General features: G+C 40.3%; 1 protein-coding gene across 2 annotated transcripts in view; it reads right to left on the reverse strand.

Moving 5' to 3' along the window:
- The window catches only part of SLC24A2 (solute carrier family 24 member 2), a 253,575-nt gene extending 234,683 nt beyond the window's left edge, over positions 1–18,892 (reverse strand). For both annotated transcript variants that reach the window (XM_036261927.1, XM_036261926.1), the window contains exons 1-2: positions 18,752–18,892; positions 15,790–16,874 (exon numbers count right to left, since the gene is read on the reverse strand). In XM_036261927.1, coding sequence (XP_036117820.1) covers positions 15,790–16,719 — 930 coding nt within the window. In that variant the 5' untranslated portion in view covers positions 16,720–16,874; positions 18,752–18,892. The remainder of the gene's footprint in view (positions 1–15,789; positions 16,875–18,751) is intronic.
- Between the last annotated feature and the right edge of the window lie 959 nt (positions 18,893–19,851).

The following is a 19,851-nucleotide window of genomic DNA, read 5'->3' on the forward strand; positions in this document are numbered from 1 at the left end:
AGGTGACAAACATCCTGGGTCCCATGTTCAAGCAGATTCATGTTCCCTGGTTGCCCCTAATCAAGAATTCCTGGCCCCCAACCATACCTTGAATCTTCTTCCAGTCCTTAGCTTCAATGGATCAATCTTTTCCCAAAACCAACTCAAGGGAAGAGGTAGCTTTAGGGTTGATCCGAGGATCCCAAGTCACTCTAGATGCTAGAACGCCAAGAGAACAATACGGAACAACTTGGAGACCCAGGGATTCTCAGTCAAGGAGTTGCCTGTTCCATGGAGCACAATCCTTAACAACCCACAGAATAAAAGAAAATATGTGTAAATTATATATATGGTAACGAACTTGTCTCCAGAACACATAAAGAGCTCTTAAACTCAACGGTAAGGCAAATAACCCAATTTTAAAATGGGCAAAGAATTTGAATAGATATTTCTCCAAAGAAGAAATGCAAATGGCCAGTCAGCTCATGAAAAGATGTTCCACATCAGCATCTTCAGTGAAATGCAAATCAAATCACTACTTCACATCCACTGGGATGGGTATGATAAAAAAGACATATAATAACAAATGTTGGTAATGATGTAGAGAAACGGGAACCCTCATACACTGCTGGTAGGACTGTAAAATGGTTCAGCCACTTTGGAAAACAGTTTGGCAGCTCCTGACATTGTTAAACATAGAATGAGCATATGATTCAGCAATTCCATTCTTAAGTTACATCAAAGAGAATTAAAATCATATATCCACATAAAAACGTGCCAGCAAATGTTCATAGAAGCATTATTCAGAATGGCCAAAAATTGGAAATAACCCAAATGTCAGTAAACTGATGAATGGATAAACAAAATGTGAATATTTGGCCATAGAAAGGCTACAACATGAATGAATCTGGAAAACATTATGCTAAGTGAAAGAAGTCAGACATAAAGGCCACATATTATTTGATTCCATTTATATAAAATGTCCAGAAAAGGCAAATCTATAGCAATATAAAATAGAGAGGTGGCAACTAGGGACTGGGCAAGAGAGGAAAGAGGAACAAAGACTAATAGGTACAGTGTTTCTTTTGGGGGGTGATGAAAATTTTCTAAAATTAGATAGTGGTGATAGTTTTGAATAGATATTGAATATACTAAAAAATACTGAATTGTACACTTAGGGGAAATTCCATGGCAAGTAAATTAAATCTCAAAAAAAACGGCTGTTAAAGAGTCAATAGAGAAACACTATATAATGCTAGAAGACAAGAACTATTCAGAGGACACAGCTGGAGCGATCGGCTTCTCTTATTGAGAGCCCTTACGTGCCCTGCCGCCCATACTTGCCATGAGGGGATTAGGGAATTCCTTACGACTCCTATTTCCTAAATCGGAAATTTGTTGCCATTTGACTTTAATACATAAACCATACATTTTGTGACTGGTTCAGGTCCAGACTTTTTATCTTGAACACTCATCACCACCATTATCAACATCTTTTTTTTTTTTTTTTTTTTATCCTCACCCGAGGACATTTTTCCATTTTTTGTTCAGGTAGAGTGGGAGGGAGAGAGAGGAAGAGAGAGAGAGAGAGAAACATCGACGTGAAAGGAACACATCGAGCGGCTGCCACCCGCACAACCCACCAGGGCCGGGGACAAACTGCAACCGAGGTACGCGCCCTTAGCGGGAACCGAACCCGGGTCTCTCAGGACCGCAGGCCGACGCTCTAACTGCTGAACCAAACCGGCCAGGGCTCTTTTTTTTTTTTTTTTTAAAGGGAAAAAGAGAGAGAGAATGAGAGAAAGAGAGAGAGATCGATGTGAGAGAGAGAAGTTGACTGGTTGCCACACTTAAGCACCCTGATGGGGAATTGAACCTAGGTATGTGCCCTAACTACGAATTGAACCCCTGACCTTCCGGTGCACAGGGTGACGAAGCTTCAACCAACTAAGCCATGCTGGCTAGGGCTATTATCAACATCTTGAAGGTCCTTTGCCCTTTTACCCATGAACCAGGTACCAAACACTGCAAATGGGACTGGTTAGTCCCTGATTCAAGGGGACTGGTTTAATCCAAGGCCGGAAACACAGGCACTGGCAAACCAACCTCCAGCATAGCCGGCACTGAATGGAGGTGTGACAAGCTAGATGAAATATTGATGATGTGTGTAAGAAAAGAGTAAGTACATTTATAGGACAGTGACAGGAGGGCTCAAGAGAATTTCATGGTTGAGTGAGGTTCAGTTTCATAGATGGAGAAATTGCTTCTCTCTTAATCCTGTGCAAGAACAGCAGGAAAGCAGGTTCAAATCCGAACACTGAGGATTTGACTGTTAGTTAAGGATTAGTGGGGAAATCGCACCTTCATATGGCTGCATGGGAGGCATAGAGAGAACAGCCCAGGAAGGGAGGCAGGAGGAAAACAAAGTCGGGGAGAGGGGGACACAGGACTCAGGGAGAGCAGGCTAGTACCACAGGCAAGCGGTTAGAAGACAAGAGACCAAGAATAGAGTATCTTTGGGTAGGTGGTTGGGCTCGTCCTCTGCTAAGCACTTTTCCTGTGCAAACTCATTAAAATTCACAGCCTCTCTACAAGGGAAATTCTATTATTTTTCTTAATTTATAAACTGGCAAACATAAACCCAGAGAGGTTAAGTAACTTGCCCAAGATCAAACAGCTAGGAGGGTCACACTATTCCAGGCTTAAATAATAATTCCATTGTGTTAAACCTTAATCATGATTCTCCCTCTCAGAAAATTAAATCACAAGTTCTTGGAACGTACTAATATTCAGTGTATAACATGGGCCTAAAAAAACAGAAGTAGTTCAGCATCTATTAAATTGCTGTCAGGTGGCAGGGAGACATGAAGCCGAAAGCCTACGTGAGTGTTAGGGAAACAGATGACAGGTTAAGTGGGAGAAATAGGGCTGCTCAGGGTCAAACCTGTATTTCCACCTGCTTGCCCAGCTCAGTGTCCATCAAGCAATAAAAGAGGAAGTAAGTTACAGAGCACCAGAAACTCCCTTGGCCCTTTTCCAAGAAGGTCCTACAGATGGGTAAAGAAGCCCTGATAACCCATCCAAAGAAACTAATCCCCTTTAATTGGGTTTCTTAATTGGAGAAGAACTCTGAAGGAGGCAAGTTCCAGGCTTCATTACCTGATCACCTCTTTCATTGCCCAGTCCGTAATTGCAGACATATATTTGTTTCTTTCCCGGTAACAGAGAAGCACAGAATTATCAGAGCTGGTGGGGGGACCTTGAAGATAAAGTAACCCCTTTGTTTTTAAAGAGAGGATGCTTGGGGCGAAGGGGCTAGACCAGGTTTAGACAGCCAGTGTGGGGATGAAAGGGACTGCATCTCTTTCGGCTTGGCTCCCGCCAATGCAGGATTCTGGGTGCACCCTTTAAAGCTGTAAACAGGGTATTAACATGGCCTGGTGCCCAGACCTTGTCCAAACCCACCAGTTTTTCTAGCACAAGAACCGTGTACATTATTTGGTTTACAAATCCAATCTGCCATAAAAAGGAATCCCATGTGCTTGAAATGCAGCTTCGGTCTTGTCAATGTTCTGCTTCTCTCTGGTTTCATACCTCCCTGTTTCAGCCACACTTCTTTTCCACCTGAGGACAAGTTTATCAGGGACTAAGGATGAGTTGAGGTTCAGGGAGCACATCATGCTCCGATCTGCACTTTCCTTACGCTGCAATCAATCTATGTCAGAGCCAGAGAGCAAGAGCGCTTGGTAGATGCTGGCATGAGGGCTCTGCAGAAATATGCACTGGTCAGTTACCTAACTGGACATAGACATAGTGTGTGTTTGGGGAGGAAACTGCAACATGTACTTAATGGTCCCTGTGGATCCATAGCTCTGAAAGTCTAATTAGTCAAGTATAGAAGGGAGAAGTTGAGGGTAAGAAGAAGGCTACCACCAGCCCAAAGGGCACCTTTGTTAAATGAAGAAAAGACACCCTTTCCTCTGGGCACCCTCGGTCCCCCACTAAAGAACACAGCTTGTCCAGCAGAGTGATGTCTGGATTTCTGACCCTCTCCATCCCTTTGATCAGACAGATGACTTGGTGCAGTAAACTAGCACAGGTTTGCAGGGCAGCCCTGCTGAAAGGAAGAAGAGAAAAAAGAAATCTCTTCACATAATATTTAAAAAAACTCAGGTCACAACCCATTGGTGGGTCATGAAATTATTTTAGAGGGCTGAAACTGGTATCCTTTAAAAAAATGTTTTCATTGATTTTTGAGAGAAAAAGGGAGAGAGAGGAAGGGAGCGAGAGAAAGAGAAAAACATCTATATGAGAGAGAAACATTGATCGGCTGCCTCCTGTATGCCCCCTACTGGCTTTCGAGCCCACAGCCCAGGCATGTGCCCTGGTGGGAATTGAACCCAGACCTCCCAGTCCATAGGATGACACACAATCCACTGAGCCACACTGGCTGGGCAGTATTCTTTTTTCTTTTTTTTAAATCCTCACCCAATGATATGTTTTTATTGATTTTTGAGAGAGAGAGAAACATCAGTCGATTGCCTTCCACATGCACCCTGACTGGGAATCGACCTGCAACCTTTTGGATGTATGGACAGTGCTCCAACCAACTGAATCACTTGGCCAAGGTGAAACTAGTATTCTTAATAGAATACAAAATATAAGACATAAAATGTTTCACACTTAGATTTTATTTTTGTATGTGAATGTAAATGTGTATATATGCATGTGTGCATGCATGAGCATGTCTATTCTGAGTTGGGATATAAAATATATTTCTTAGTGGAGGTGATGGTAACAAATATTTGAAAGTCACTGACTTAACAGAGCCCAACATGAAATGCGAATCTAATTTGGAGGTTTGTGTTGTCTTCATTTCCAATTGTCCAGTGAGAAAGCACCGAGAGAACAGCCTGCGTTTAGGAGTCAGACAGACCCAAGTTCAAATGGAGTTTAATACCACTAAATTTGGACCTTAGGCAATCATTTCTGTGTTCTGATGCTCAGGTTCCTGATGAGATGTATGTTTCAAGGGCCTGGTGCTAAGCACAGGCATGGTTTTCAGACCCCTCTCTTCTCTCGGCTCCAGAGAGACCAGCAGTGCAGGGAGCACACGCAGCTGCCAACTGGGGTTTTCACTGCCCGAAACCACAAATGCTGAGGAGGTCCAGCATCCTGCAGTAAACTTTAAATGACTCTCTCCCATGCACGTTGTTCTCCTGTCTGTCTGGAAGAGCTACCTCCCACATACGCTTACGCTAGAACTATTGCTTGGCCAAGCCAACACATCACTTGCATGAAAATAATACATGTAAGCCAGTTTAGAAAAAGAGTTTGGTGATATGAGTATGGTTAGAATCTGGTCTTTTGTTTTAGGTAATGTATTCGGTTATTACTTTGACATAACATAGTAGGTTTTAGAGCCTCTTCGGACAGCAATGACAAGCTGAAAGCAATCTTTTAGGTCATCTAGGTCAAATCTCCCATTTTCCAGATGAGAAAACAGAGGCCCTAATTGGTACAGGATCCTCCAAGGTCATATGCTGTGGGGCACATCCCAGTTCTTGGAACCTTGTTTCCCAACTCTTGGGTCACGGAGCCTCCTGCTTCAGAATAACTCATCCTTCAAAAAAAAAAAAATGCAAAAGCCTCCTGGCTTTAGTTAGGTGTGGAATTGTGGGAAGGGAGGAGAGTTAAAGGAAGCATATATTTGCGAGATCTCGGAGTCATCACAGCAAACTTTTAAGATGACACAAAGGAAACTGGCAATCTATATCACGTGAATTTAACTCTCAAAAAACATTTTTCGTTACTCAACTTCCCAATTAATCAAATAAATGCAAATGGAAACAATGAAATGCTATGTTTCACCTATAAAATTGAAAAATATTAAAAACTGTAATAGTTGCTCAGCCATTGTGGCTCAGTGGTTGTGAGGTGCATGGGTTCAATTCCCGGTCAGGACACATGCCCAGGTTGTGGCCCGATCCCCAGTGCAGGGCATGCAGGAGGCAGCCAATCGATGTTCTCTCTCATCGATGTTTCCATCTCTCTCTCCCTCTCCCTTCCTTTCTCTCTAAAATCAATAAAGAAAAAATATTTTAAAAAAAAACACAATAGGCAACACTACTAAGTATGTTGCAATGTAGCAGAAACTAAAATTCTCATAAATTCTGATTCAGAATTTCTGCTTCTCTAACATCATAAATCATGTGTAAGGCTAATTGTAGCATTTTCATAGTATTTATATGTTGCAGTAATTTATAATATGAAAATGACTTTCTAGCTTATGATAATGTTAAATAGTGAATAACATTTTAGAAGAATATTTAATGACATGAGAAAATGCTCATAATAAGTCAAGTTAAAAACACTATTAAAATGTTATTACCCATGCCTGACTGGTGTGGCTCAGTGGCTGAGTGTCGACTTATGTACCAAGAGGTCATCGGTTTGATTCCCAGTCAGGGCACATGCCCAGGTTGTGGGCCAAATCCCCAGTGGGGTGATGTGCAGGAGGTGAGTAATGGATGTTCTCTCTCATCGATGTTTCCATCTCTCTCTCCCTTTCCCTTCCCCTCTCTAAAATCAATAAAGAAATTTTTTTAAAATGTTATTTAAAAATTTTTAAAATGTTATTACCCACAAGTTTAAAGTTTTGCATATCCAATATCATTCCAATTTATTTAAATATATAGGGATATATGTAAAGGTGTGTGTGAGAAACAGAGAGTGAAATCTGGAAGAATACATGCAAAAATGTGCATGGTTATTTTGGATGGTACGATGGAGAGATCAAGGACTATTTTAAATGTTCTTTTTAATATTTTATATTGATGTGTTTTTATAATCTTATATGTTAGATATATTAGTATTTGGTAAAAAATATTATTTAAAAGGCAAATTTAAAGTGGCCCTATATAACTTACTATCAAAATTACCTCTTAGATTTTATTTGACTCAGAATTTGTTATTGGCAGCATTTTGTTGATTAGGACCTGTGAGATGATGCTCAGGATGTACTAAACATTCTGAGAGGACACAATTAAAATTCTATATCAGTTTCCCTTGTTATAAGCATTATCTTTTCACAAATCTAGTACAGATTTGATAATATGATGACATCCAGGGAAACCTTTATATCTAAACATGTTGCACACATATATATTTAAATGACCCAACTATGTTAATGAGGAATGAGGAATTTCTTAGAACAGAACCCAGAACACCAAGTAAACACAAGTACTGCTTTGCCTTCAAGGTGTTTGCCATTCTTTAGTTGCCTGGAATCTAGGTTTTTGAAGCTATAAACATAAGGCCTGATACAGGGGAGGTAGTTCAGCAACATTCTTTCCTGATTAGCTGAAAATCTTGAAGGGCTGACACTTTTGGAGGGTGAACAAAGGAAAAAATTCTGCCTAGCAAAGGAAGATAGCAAGATGTGCCTAGCTTAGTCTTGGTTTTGAGTAGTACTGAAAAAAAGAAAAAGAGTTTCTCTTAAGAATTTCTAACCACAGACTCACTTATGTGGGAGGTTTGTTGTCTGAATTCACAATGCCTGTGTAAAAAAAGTAATACATTTAAATTGGAATACATCCAGGCTTGTTGTGCTCCCAGACACTCGATGAAAGAAAAATATAGTCCTCTCTGGAGGAATACACTTAAAACTCAGGTCTCAATGACTTCCCACAGGTAAAGTTTCAAGAAATATGAGTTCAAAATTTTATAAAAGAACCACTAAATAAAAAAGCAACCTTACACAACTGAGACTCAATAAACAACAAAACTAGACTTGCAAGGATATTGATACTAGAAATATCAATGATGAAATATAAATATATTTAACATGGTTAGACAAATAAAAAAAGGCATGAAGGAAAAAGAAACAATAAAAATCAGCTAGACAAATGTGAAAGAAAGCTACAAAAAACTTCTAAAAATGAAAAATATAATAATTAACATTAGAAAATAAACAATGAGCTTTAGAACAGATTAGACAAACTTGAAGAGAAAATTAGAAACTAGAAGGCAGATCTGAAGAAATGACCACAATAAGGAATACAGGTTAAAAAAAAAAAAAAAAAAAAGATGAGTAGCTACTATGATTATATTGGTGTTACCTCAAAAAGTTAAAAATTGAACTTCCATTTGACCCAGTGATCCCGCTTCTAGGAATATACCCTAAGAAGCCTGAAACACCAATCAGAAAGAATATATGTACCCCTATGTTCATAGCAGCACTATTTACAATCGCTTAGATCTGGAAACAGCCCAAGTGTCAATCAATAGATGAGTGGATAAAAAAGCTGTGGTACATATAACAATGGAATACTATGCAGCGGTAAGAAAGAAAGATCTCTTATCCTTTGAGACAACATGGAGGGACCTGGAGAGTATTATCCTAAGCGAAACAAGCCAATCAGAGAAAGACAAATATCACATGATCTCGCTTATTTGTGGAATATAATGAACATAATAGTCTGAGGAACAAAATACACCCAGAGACACAGAAGTAGGGTACAGACTGATAAACATCAGAAGAGGGGGTTGGGGGAAGGGAAGTGATAAACCACAGAACTTATATGCATGTATGTGTAACAACAGACATAGACAACAATGCTGGGGATGGGGGGGGGTTGCATAGGGAGAAGGGTGTTAATGGGAGGGGGAGGAGAAATATCTGTAACAAAAATAAATTAATAAAAAAAAATTTTTAAGATGAGTAGTTAAAAGACATGAAGTATAGGTTGAGATGGTATATCTAATCAAAATTCTAGAAGATTATAAGAGTGAAGTAGAGACAAAATTGGTGAAAGGTACTAATCCTCAAATTCAGGAAAGCTAATGAATCACAAACAGGGGATAAATAAGTGAAAAAAAGTACACCTGTCCTAGCATAAGGGAAATGATGAACACCAAAAACAGGAAAAAAAAACCCCACCTTAAATGTAGTCAAAAAGAAAAGACAGATTTCTTCCAAAGGAGCAATATTTATACCAACAGCAGTCTTTTGAAGAGCAAAATGGAGGTCAGTGGGATATTGTTTTCAAACTAGGATGAAAAAAATAATTTTCTACCCATCAAAACTGTCTTTCAAGAACAAAAGCATAATACATTTAAGCAATAAAAACCAGAAGCATTTACTTTAACAGAGTTTTACTAAAGGAATTTATGAAGAATGAAGGTTGGTAGAGGAAAAAAATCAAGAAAAAAGTCTGACAAGACAAAAGTAATGAGGAAGGGAAAACTGGTACAAATGTGGATAAATATAAAAATATTGATGCATAAAGACACTGTCTAATTAGTAGGGTTAAAAGATTATATATATACCTCAATAAAACTCTTATAAAATTATCAAGGTAGAACTTAAATCATGCAGTTCTAATCTGATACATTGGGGAAGAGATGATGGAATTAAAATGTTCTAAGATCTTAGGGTTGTTTAGTAGGAGCATAAAGATATTTACTTTATACTATGTTGAGTTAAATATACATGTTAAATTTTAGGGTAAACACTAAGAGAATAGAAATATAAATTTCAAACTATTAATGGGAAAAACAGATTTAGAAAAAATAAATCCAAAAGAAAAAGCAATAAAAAAATTACAAAATGAAACAGAAAGATCAAAACAAATAGAAAGTATAAAGTAGCATGATAGAAAAGAATCCAAATATAACACTAATCACAGTAATGTAGATTAATAGATTAAGTAAACTTTCCAGGTAAAAGATGATTATGAAACTGAATTAGCCCTGGCCAGTTTGGCTCAGTGGTTAGAGCATTGGACCAATGGGTTGTGGGATCGGTTCTGGTCAGGGGCACGTACCTGGTTTGCAGGTTTGATCCCCCCCCCCCCGCCCTGGTTGGGGTCCAGTGGGAAGCAACCAACTGATGTGTCTCTCTCACATTGATGTTTTTCTCTCTCTCTCTTTTTCTCCCTCCATCCCTTCCACTCTCTCTAAAAATCAGTGGAAAGAGTATCCTCAGGTGAGAATTAAATAAAAAAGAAACTGAATTAAACAAAATGCCAGTCTCCTCTGTTTACTAGAGACTTACCTAAAACAAAAGAGTGTCAAAAGTAAAAAAATAAAACAACAAAACAAAACCAAACAGTCAAATCCACACTGTAGTTGTACTTGTCTCTTCAACAGCCAGAGAGCAGTTTAACATAACAATCCCAATTCTTGTTAAAGTTAAAATACAAATTATCTGGTTCCACAAAAAAAAAGAAAAGAAAAGAAAAGGGAAGAAAGAAAAGGGGGTTGAGGAGGAAGGAGATAAAGGCACAGAGGAGAGAGGAAGAGGGAGGAAGGGAGGGAAGAAGGTATGTAATGCCTCCTCTGACCATTGCCAGAAAGAGTCACAACGTTTAGGTCATTTCCGGCTGGAGAAACAGTGAAGGGAATGTAGACTCTGTGCATTAAAATCCATTTGGCTTTCTGGATCTCTCAAAATGCTCTTCCACTCTTTGAATCACATGCAGTAACTGAAAGGTTTGTTTTTAATATAAGCAGAGGAAAACAAAACAAGAAAAATAGTGCCACTCTGATCCCTAGATAAACAAGGTACATCCACAGGCATCTAGTTTGCTAAGATTTTTTTTTTTTTTTAAATCCTCACCCGAGGACATTTTTCCATTTTTTGTTCAGGTAGAGTGGGAGGGAGAGAGAGGAACAGAGAGAGAGAAACATCGATGTGAAGGGACACATCGAGTGGCTGCCACCGGCACAACCAACCAGGGCCGGGGACAAACTGCAACCGAGGTATGTGCCCTTAGCGGGAACTGAACCCGGCTCTCTCAGGACCGCAGGCCAAACCGGCCAGGGCTAGTTTGCTAAGATTTTTAATGCCAAAATTTTCTTTTGAGAAGGACAGTTTCTAAGTCTATTAAGTAATACTATCCTTTAATTATTATAAAGAGGATCTTACCTTACCTTCCTTGAAATGTATACAATTATTTTACTATTTATTTACTAGGTTTGGAGGGGAAGCAAAGGTTGAGTTTTATAAAATATTCTGTGCTTTAAGCAAGCTTGGGACTATACATTTGTATTTATGAAATTATTTATGGTTTACAAGAAATAGTTCATTGTATGAGGAATATTTATAACATTATTTCAATTACAATTTTCACATGAACATTCATAACAATTTGAATTGCAAAAATTCTGCTTCCAGACAACTTTTCGGGAACACACAAAGTGAATAAAGCAAGGCACACCTAAATTACTAACTAGCCTGCTCCTCAACTATCCAGCTTTAAGCATCTTTATTTAGACCATTCCCTTCATTACAATTGTGCTGAGTTGCTGTCAGATTACAGTGCCAAGTCTAAGAATTTAATACCATGGACAGCTGCTTTCTAGGCCAATGACAGCCTAGCACCATAACAGATCAACAGACCTCAGCAGCCGGACAGGCACATTGCAAAATACTTCTGCAGGCCTGAAATTCCACTGCTTCATATCCTTTCAGGATTCAGATTTATTCCTAACCAGCTATGGAGAGGTTTTTAGATGAGAATCTCACTCATTTATAAATAAAAATACCCTTACAAAAAAAAAAATCTCTGCTTAGCATAGATCTTTCTAAACCCCAGCTAATGGTCTACTACTTAAAGCAAAATTCTACACAATAAAATTTTAGGGCAACAAAGGCATTAATATGTGGTCTGCATATATTCACTGTATGTGATCTAGGGCTTATAAATAGTATGACAAATAGTATCTAAGGAAGACGACAGCCTGTTTAACTCAGTGATTCACTGGGGTAAATTCCAACCTTCACAAATGTTTTGAAATTCTCAAATTTGAAATAATTTATCCTGATTCTCTTTTCATTTAAAAATGAAAGATAAAAAGAAGAAAGCTAACTTTTAGTGAACAACACACATTTGCCAAAGACTATGTTAGTTCCTTAACATTCTTCATTTAATAATTTTCCGAACTTTCTAAAGTAGGTGCTATTATTTTCATTAGGAGGCTCAGAGAGTTTATGTGACTTCTACACAAATGGGGTTAAACCTCTTTTTTTCACTGAGTCAAAGCCCAGGGTACCTTTACTATGTTATAGCACTACACAACTTTTTAAAAGGATAATATTATCACTAAAAGAAATAATTACAAATAAAACATACCCAGGGTGAAGCAAATAAAGAAGATGATAAACTATCACTTTAACTATGAAAAAAATGCCAGTTCACATTTCCATGTTTTCCAGTTGCCCCATGATATACATCACCAATAATAGAATCAAATTAAGATTTTCAACTTGTCTATAAAGCAAATAGTTTCAAAGATATTTCATTGACTAGACTCCAGCAGAGCTGATGATTTTTTTTTTCAGCAAGAACTTTTGATGATTTGTATAAGAATATCTAAAATGCTTCCTCTACTTCCCCAAACTCCTATTCCCATAATTGTGCAAATAAGACAATGCAGTGGCTTTGCATGGAAACATGGTTAGTATTTCTGCTTCTTAAATTCATGTAAGCAGATTCCTTTCTATGAAGATTCCACTGAAGGCTGCATTTTGGCTTAGTGTCTTCTTTTTCTAATTTTTAAATTTTTCTTAAAAGATTTTTAAATTGATTTTTAGAGAAAGAATAAGGGAGAGAGAGTGAGAGAGAGAAACATCAATGTGAGAACAAAACATTGATAGGTTGCCTCCTGCACGCTCCCTACCAGGGATCAAGCCTGATACCTGAGCACGTGCCCTGACCAGAAATCAAACCAGCAACCTTTCGGTGCATGGACAACGCCCAACCACTGAGCCCCACCGGCCAGTGCAAGGTCTGCTTTCTGAGTGTTCTAATGATGTTAGAAGCACTGGCTTCTGCAGGAAAGGTGGTGTGCACAGCCAGAAGTCAACTTTGCAGATCAGAGAATTACATGGCCACACTCAAGGACTCATCTGTCTTTGGAACACCTTATATTTAGTACTTGGGGAACAATATCTCCATAAGATTCTAAAATCAGGTGTACGATAAAAACAAAGTGCTAAAAAAACTTTTTTAGCAATAATTCAAAAAGGGAAATTGACAAAGTCAAATTTCCTGAAGGAAATCACAGACCATTATGCATTGTTCTACTAAAAATGTTTAACTGTGTTCTAGCATTTTTTTTTTTTTTCCTCACCCGAGGACATTTTTCCAATTTTTGTACAGATAGAGTGGGAGGGAGAGAGAGAGAGAGAAACATCGACGTGAAAGGGGCACATCGAGTAGCTGCCACCTGCACGACCAACCAGGGCCGGGGACAAACTGCAACCGAGGTACATGCCCTTAGCGGGAACCGAACCCGGGTCTCTCCGGACTGTAGGCCGACGCTCTAACTGCTGAGCCAAACTGGCCAGGGCTAGCATTTTTGATTTACTGAATGAGCATTTCGAATACAGAACAAGACATAGCTATGTTTAAAAAATTCTGTTTCCATGATATTTATATTCCAACCTAGTTAATGAATATTGAAGGAAATAATACTAATTAAAAGTGATAAATTAAAGCTATTTGGCACTAAAAGGAAAATAATACATGAACACATTTGGGGAGGGGGCGTCAGAAACAGAAGTAACCCATCAGAATACAAAATGCTGCTGCAATCTTAAATATACCATTGCATTGCCCTGCAAATTCCTTTTTCATAAATGTTGCCAGCATAACTTTAAGCTGAGTCTGTATCTAAGTCAATGAAGTCCCACCATGGGGTAACAGAACAAAAAGTGTTCAGTTCTCACAAAGACATTTTACCCTTGATGTGCCCAGAATATTTCTATGACACCAAACCGTTTCCTTGCCCCTAAAAAATATGCTTTTCCCTTGGCAATTGTTCAGTACTATAGTTGGAATAAACACACAGACTGTTAATGCAAACCACTCAAACTAACAATCAGGCTCAAAGAGAGAGCTTGAGGGTCACCCTCTTGGTTACAAAATTAGAACAGGGAGAGGGGCCAGTGATGACCCTGTCTTAGGCCCCCAGGTATACTCAGGTATCAAATCTGAATGGTTAGTTGCACGTATATTGCGAAGTGATTATTGTTACTAGTTCCTAACAAACAAGCATACACCGAGTAAAATGTTAAAAAAAAAAGACAGTTCTCTTTTGCCTGTAATAAATAGAAATATTACTGGTGGTTTTTTCCCTGCATTTTGCTTTCATTTCATGGCTGCTACAAAAAAAGATGGATGGGTTATCAAACTTGACTATAAAGGAATTACACTAAATTGATATAATTTTTTTCCCTTTTCATGCTGAACAAAATATCTCACCCTCCACTCAACATCTGTATTTTACATACATGAGAATTTCCCCAGATGCTATTGTGAAGTCTACATATGTATTTTGGCTTTCTGTTTAAAATCACATTCAGAGACAACATTCCAATGTTAGGATTTACATTTTTGCAGATCAATTTCTTCAAAGCTCTTTATCAATTGGCTTACCATCTAAATGGCAGGATGACCATTATTGTCCTTAAAAATCCTCAAAGTTTACCATAAAAATATTTTGGGTCATGTTTATCACAGAAGTGTGCAAAATGGACCATGGAGCTATGAAAGCAGTCTGCAGGGCTTGCCAATGACTTTCTCTGTCTCTCTTTTTACTTTATTGTTGAAAGTATTATAGATGTTCCCCCCCTTCCCCCATTGTGCCCCTCCACCTGGTTCCCATGGCAACTCAGGCCTTCACCACCCTATTGTTTGTGTCCATGAGCAATACATATATGCATATAAATTCTTTGGTTAATCTCTTCCTGCCCCCAGCCCCTTCCCTCTGAGATTCCTCAGTCTACTTCATGCTTCCATGCCTCTGATTCTACTTTATTCATGAGTTTATTTTGTTCATTAGATTCCACAAATAAGTGATATCATGTGATACTTGTCTTTCTCTGACTAGCTTATTTCGCTTAGCATAATAATCGCCAGGTCCCTCCACACTGTCTCAAAGCTAATAGATCCTTCTTTTTTACAGCCACTATGGAAAACAGTGTGAAGTTTCATCAAAAAATTAAAAATAGAACTGCCTTTTAACCTCTTGATCCCACTGCTAGGAATGTATCTTAAGGATCCTGAAAACACCAACCAGAAAGAATATATGAACCCCTGTGTTCATAGCAGCATTATTTATAATAGCTAAGATCTGGAAACAGCCCAAATGCCCACCAATAGACAAGTGGATAAAAAAGCTGTGGTACATTTACACAATGAAATACTATGCAACCAATGACTCTCTTTAATGAATCAGGATCAGTTTCTGGCCAAGTGGTCTGAAGCATTATTGTGTGGATAATGAATAGACATGACCTTCTCTAACGACCAGTCCTGCTAGGTCCTAGGCTGTAGATTTAAAGGTATAGCTTTGGTGACACAAACACATTTTCTTCCTTAAGCACTTTTAAAGAAATGGTTCATGATAATTGCCATGTGCCCACTTAAAATGAAAAGGCCCTGCCACTCACTAGGCACACAACATATTTTCCCATGGAAATTAAATTGCTCACAAAATCATTACACCTACTTGCAGAAAATAAGAGACAAGTTATTTTGTTTGCTGAGGCTGCTCTGGGGTACTTATGTAACCTATATTTACAAGTGCTTTACTCTGAAGCGAACAGCTTGAGAATTTAGTAAACATTCGCAAGAATATTCCCACATTCTTTTTCTCACTGCAAGTCTGGCTATCAGAGAACTATAGAAAGCAACCTACTAACCACTGCAGCCCCAAATACAATCACATTAAAAAAAAAAAAAAGGCAGATCCCAAAACATAATAATTCAGAACATTAAAATAACATTCACCACCACCAACCTTTGCTGGGGCCTCTGGTGCTGTCACCTTGACGACTTTATTGCGATTTATCATTTGCTTCACCCATCTTTCCACTTGGACGTTGAATTTCATGAAGATCACATAAGCAAAATAAGCTGTTAAGAGAAGCAAGCTTTCCCACCACATGATGACATTATCCAGGAAAAATATGATCAGCATGATCAAGTCAATGATGTAGAATGACACATCCCGAAAGAGCGGCCACCATGTCAGGTTCAAGATTTCTCTAGAAAACAGAGCACACATGCCAATAACAAAGAGGATGTTGAACACTGCTGAGCCCACAATTGTGCCTATGCCAACATTGCTATGAGCAATAAACACCCCTATAAGAGATGTGAAAAGTTCAGGGGCTGAGCCCCCAGCAGCCATAAAGGTGGCTCCAGCAACATCATCAGAGATGCCCAGCTTTTCAGTGATGACAGTCAAAGAAGGAACAAAGAATTCATCGCAGACAATGGCTAAGGCTATGAACATGTAGATCATTCCAATGACATGGAGAATGATGGCACCTTTTCTTCGATCCTCGAGGGAAAAGAGATCTGTTGGGTAGTTTCCTTGGTCATGATCTGTACTATTCTCAGATCTGCCTTCCTGAGAATGAGTTGGCAATGGAGTATAATCCCGAATCTTGTCATTTAAATCTAAGAGAGTTCTCTGATGGTAACCTTGTGCTACCCTAGGGCCATTTGCACCCCTGGCCTCTCCTGTGCTTTGTGTCTCTGTCTCAGAAAAGACACCGATTGAAAATGGGACAGTGCTGATGGCTACCAGGCCCATGAAAAGGCCTAAGATTCTAATTAACTTCAATTTTTTCCTGACATTATAATGTTTCCTGTAGACAGATGGTGACTTATCTGAACACCATTTCTCAAGGAAAGTGATGGTGGCGCTCTGGTGCAGATCCATCCTGGGTCTTCTGGTGGATGCGGTGGTCTTCCAATTGTAAGCTCAACCAGATGGTTCTTTCATACTTTGCCTCACTTTATAGTTAATGGTGCTTGTGAGGCACTTCCACAGTCAGGGATTCTTATGCTTCACAGGAAATACTTTTGACATTTATGCTTAAAAAAAAATAAATAAAAACAAGGATAAGTAAATCTTAAAATAGGTGGTGTTTTTTGTTTTTTTGTTTTTTTTAACCAAAAGAACTTTGTAGATATGACACAGTCCTATCCTATAGCTCTGTGAGTTACTTAACTCCTCTGTGCCTCAGTTATGCCATTTCAAAAATTAGGACAATTACAGCAACTACCACCAAGGATTGCTTTGAGGATGAGTTAAAGCGCACGAAGTACTAGAAGCAGGATGTGGCACATAGTAGGCACTTACAATAATGTATATACAAACCCAAACATTTTGGTAAATCCAACATTAGGTATAGACTATGTAGATGTGTGTGTTATGTATAAACATTTTACAGATAAAAACCAATCAGTTTATTCCACCTTAAATCATATAACAACCTCCTAGTGCTAAAAATATACACTTCTTTTAGAACTACCTATGTACTTGACAACCAACAATTGTTCACTGTTTTCTTTTAGTCCGATTATGTAATTTCAGATGCAGGTACACCTTTCTCAATTAATCTATCATTCGGAAAGGGTTGAGGGTTGGAGGAGGTAGCAATCTTTTTCTGAACACATAAAGATCTCAGGATCCTATTTTTCATGAAAAGCTCCTCCTACATCCGATGCAGAAAAGTAGCCCTTAAAACACTTAAGTTTACAAAAGAATGTTCTAGCGACATGAACAAATTGTCTTCCCTGAACATCTAGATATTGTTTTCAGCTAAAAGGTCATTTTAAAAAACAATCTTTAGTCATAATTTAAAAAGACAACTTAGTAAACCAAACAACTCTTAACAAGTAAGCTATTTCAAGAGACCAAATGTGTACTTCATAACAATAAGCAAGTTGCAGCAATACCTCCATCCACAAAATCTGCCCAAAATAGCCCCAACACCACTCCTAGTCAGTGAGATATTCAAGCAGTTTTCATTCTCTAGCCCACAGAGGAGATGGATAAAATATCCAGACACCACGGCTAATATTCTGAAGGTTCCTCTCTCTAACTTTCTTTAAAAACAGTGTTTGTTTTTTTCCCCCCTATATCAACAATTTCACTTTAGTGACATTCGCTGAGATCATCTCAGGTGTAAAATAAGCTAATTAAACACACGCCAGTTAAACACAGAGATTAGCTGGAGCTCGGGTTTGCAGAGCAAGAGCACAAGTCAGACCAGGTGGAGATGCTGTTTATCCCTAAGATAAACCGAGCCATCACAGAGATTCCCGGCTGGCTGGCAGGCAGACGTCTATACTCATAATAGGGACAATTGAGCGACTCATAGCTCTCTGGAGATTGTCACAGACAGCGTTGAGCCTGGGCAACCGCTAGAGATCCACTCAACTCCCAGGGTGCACTATCATCTCCAGCCAGAGCCCGGCTGGACCTGCAAACCCACCGCTCCGCTCCATGGGAGCGGCCTCCGCTGGTGAAGTGCGCCCCCAGCCGCGCCCCAACTTTGCCTTGTGTGGTCCCAAACTTTCCCTGGTGGGTTAATAGGAAAATAAACTAAAGCACAGACGTCCCAGTATCGAGCCAGAAGCTGAGAAGCAGCTCGGGGAGGCGCTTGGCCCGCAACTCCCCGAATCGTTCGTGGGTAGGTGGGGAAAGGGAGCACCCCTCTGCGCTCTCCCCACCCCAAGCCGGAAGCAAGGGCGGTTGGGTGGGAGAAGCGAAGGCTCGGAAACTGCACCCCGGAACCGAGAGAGTTGGCTAACTCCTTGCGGGGCCTGAGGCACCCACGTCCATCCCGGAGCCACCTGTAAGCCTGCAGCGCAGCAACGGGATGCGCGCAAGCAGGATCCGGGGACAATGACCAGTGCAGCCATCAAGCCCGGAGACTGGCAGAGGCTCGGCCTCCCGCACTTACCGGAATCGCCCGGAGGACGCGCACTCGGCGGGGAGCTAAGCGCTCCGCGCTCCAGCCCACCGTCTTCTCCGGCCCTCTGCCTCCCGCTCGGAGGCCCGGGCTCTGGCTTCGGTTCGCGCTCGCCGCCACCCGCCAGCCCGGGCAGGGTTCGGAAGGAGACTGAGCGGCCGCGAGTCCCGCGCGCCGCCTCCGGAGCTGCCCGGCCCCCTCCGGCCCCTCCCTCCCGCTCTGCGCGGGGAGCGTGGCCGCCGCGCACTCAGCTCCCGCGTCCTGTGCTCCACGCCTCTTGGGAGCAGAGGAGACGAAGGCAGCCGTCTCTTAGGAGATTTCTCCGCAGTGGGAACTGGGGTCAGGATTTGCAGGAGAGCAAGGACAGAGGGGAGAAATCGTACAGGTCGATGTCGTACCTGATTCCCAAAGCCAGAGAGTGCTGCCAACTTTGGTGTCATCTACGCCGCCGGGCACCTCCTCTCCAATTATCTGCAAAAAGTGACGACAGTTACATATTTCTTTAGCAGGTGATGTAATGTGTAAAGGTGGAAAAGTGTCTGGTGAAATGGCATGAAGGCCGAGAGGGCTGTCTGTTCCTGCAGTCTCGGGTTTGGATGGTTGGAACACTGACGTGTTCATCAGTTTTATGGATGATGAAACTGAGACCCAACACAGTGTCATTTTGAGTTACAGACAGGGTTCATATGCTGGCCTCTGGACTCCCAGCTCAGTGCTCTTTCCTGCCCTGTCTGGAAAGCAAAAGCCCCTTGACCACAAGAAAACGAGTCACACTTGTTGGAGATTAGAGGCAAGAATATGGGCCAAAGAGTGGGAGCAAATGAGCCAAACCGGTTGGTGAGGGATATCCCTTTTACTCAGCTGTGTGACCACCACCAAAACTACCAAGAGATACCCATGAGAAACCTGTGGGGCTTTTGAGGAAGATTGTGTGTGTGTGTGTGTGTGTGTGTGTGTGTTTGTTAGGGCTGGAGGGTGCCTACAAGTCTGGAACCACCCTGGTAAGCAAGAGTGGTTGACAAATGAAGGCTTGACTGGAAGGAACCAATGAGCTCAAGCCAGCCATTAAAAAAAAAAAAAATGCCTTCCTG

Source organism: Molossus molossus, unplaced genomic scaffold (assembly GCF_014108415.1).
Source record: "Molossus molossus isolate mMolMol1 unplaced genomic scaffold, mMolMol1.p scaffold_m16_p_14, whole genome shotgun sequence".
NCBI lineage: Eukaryota > Metazoa > Chordata > Mammalia > Chiroptera > Molossidae > Molossus > Molossus molossus.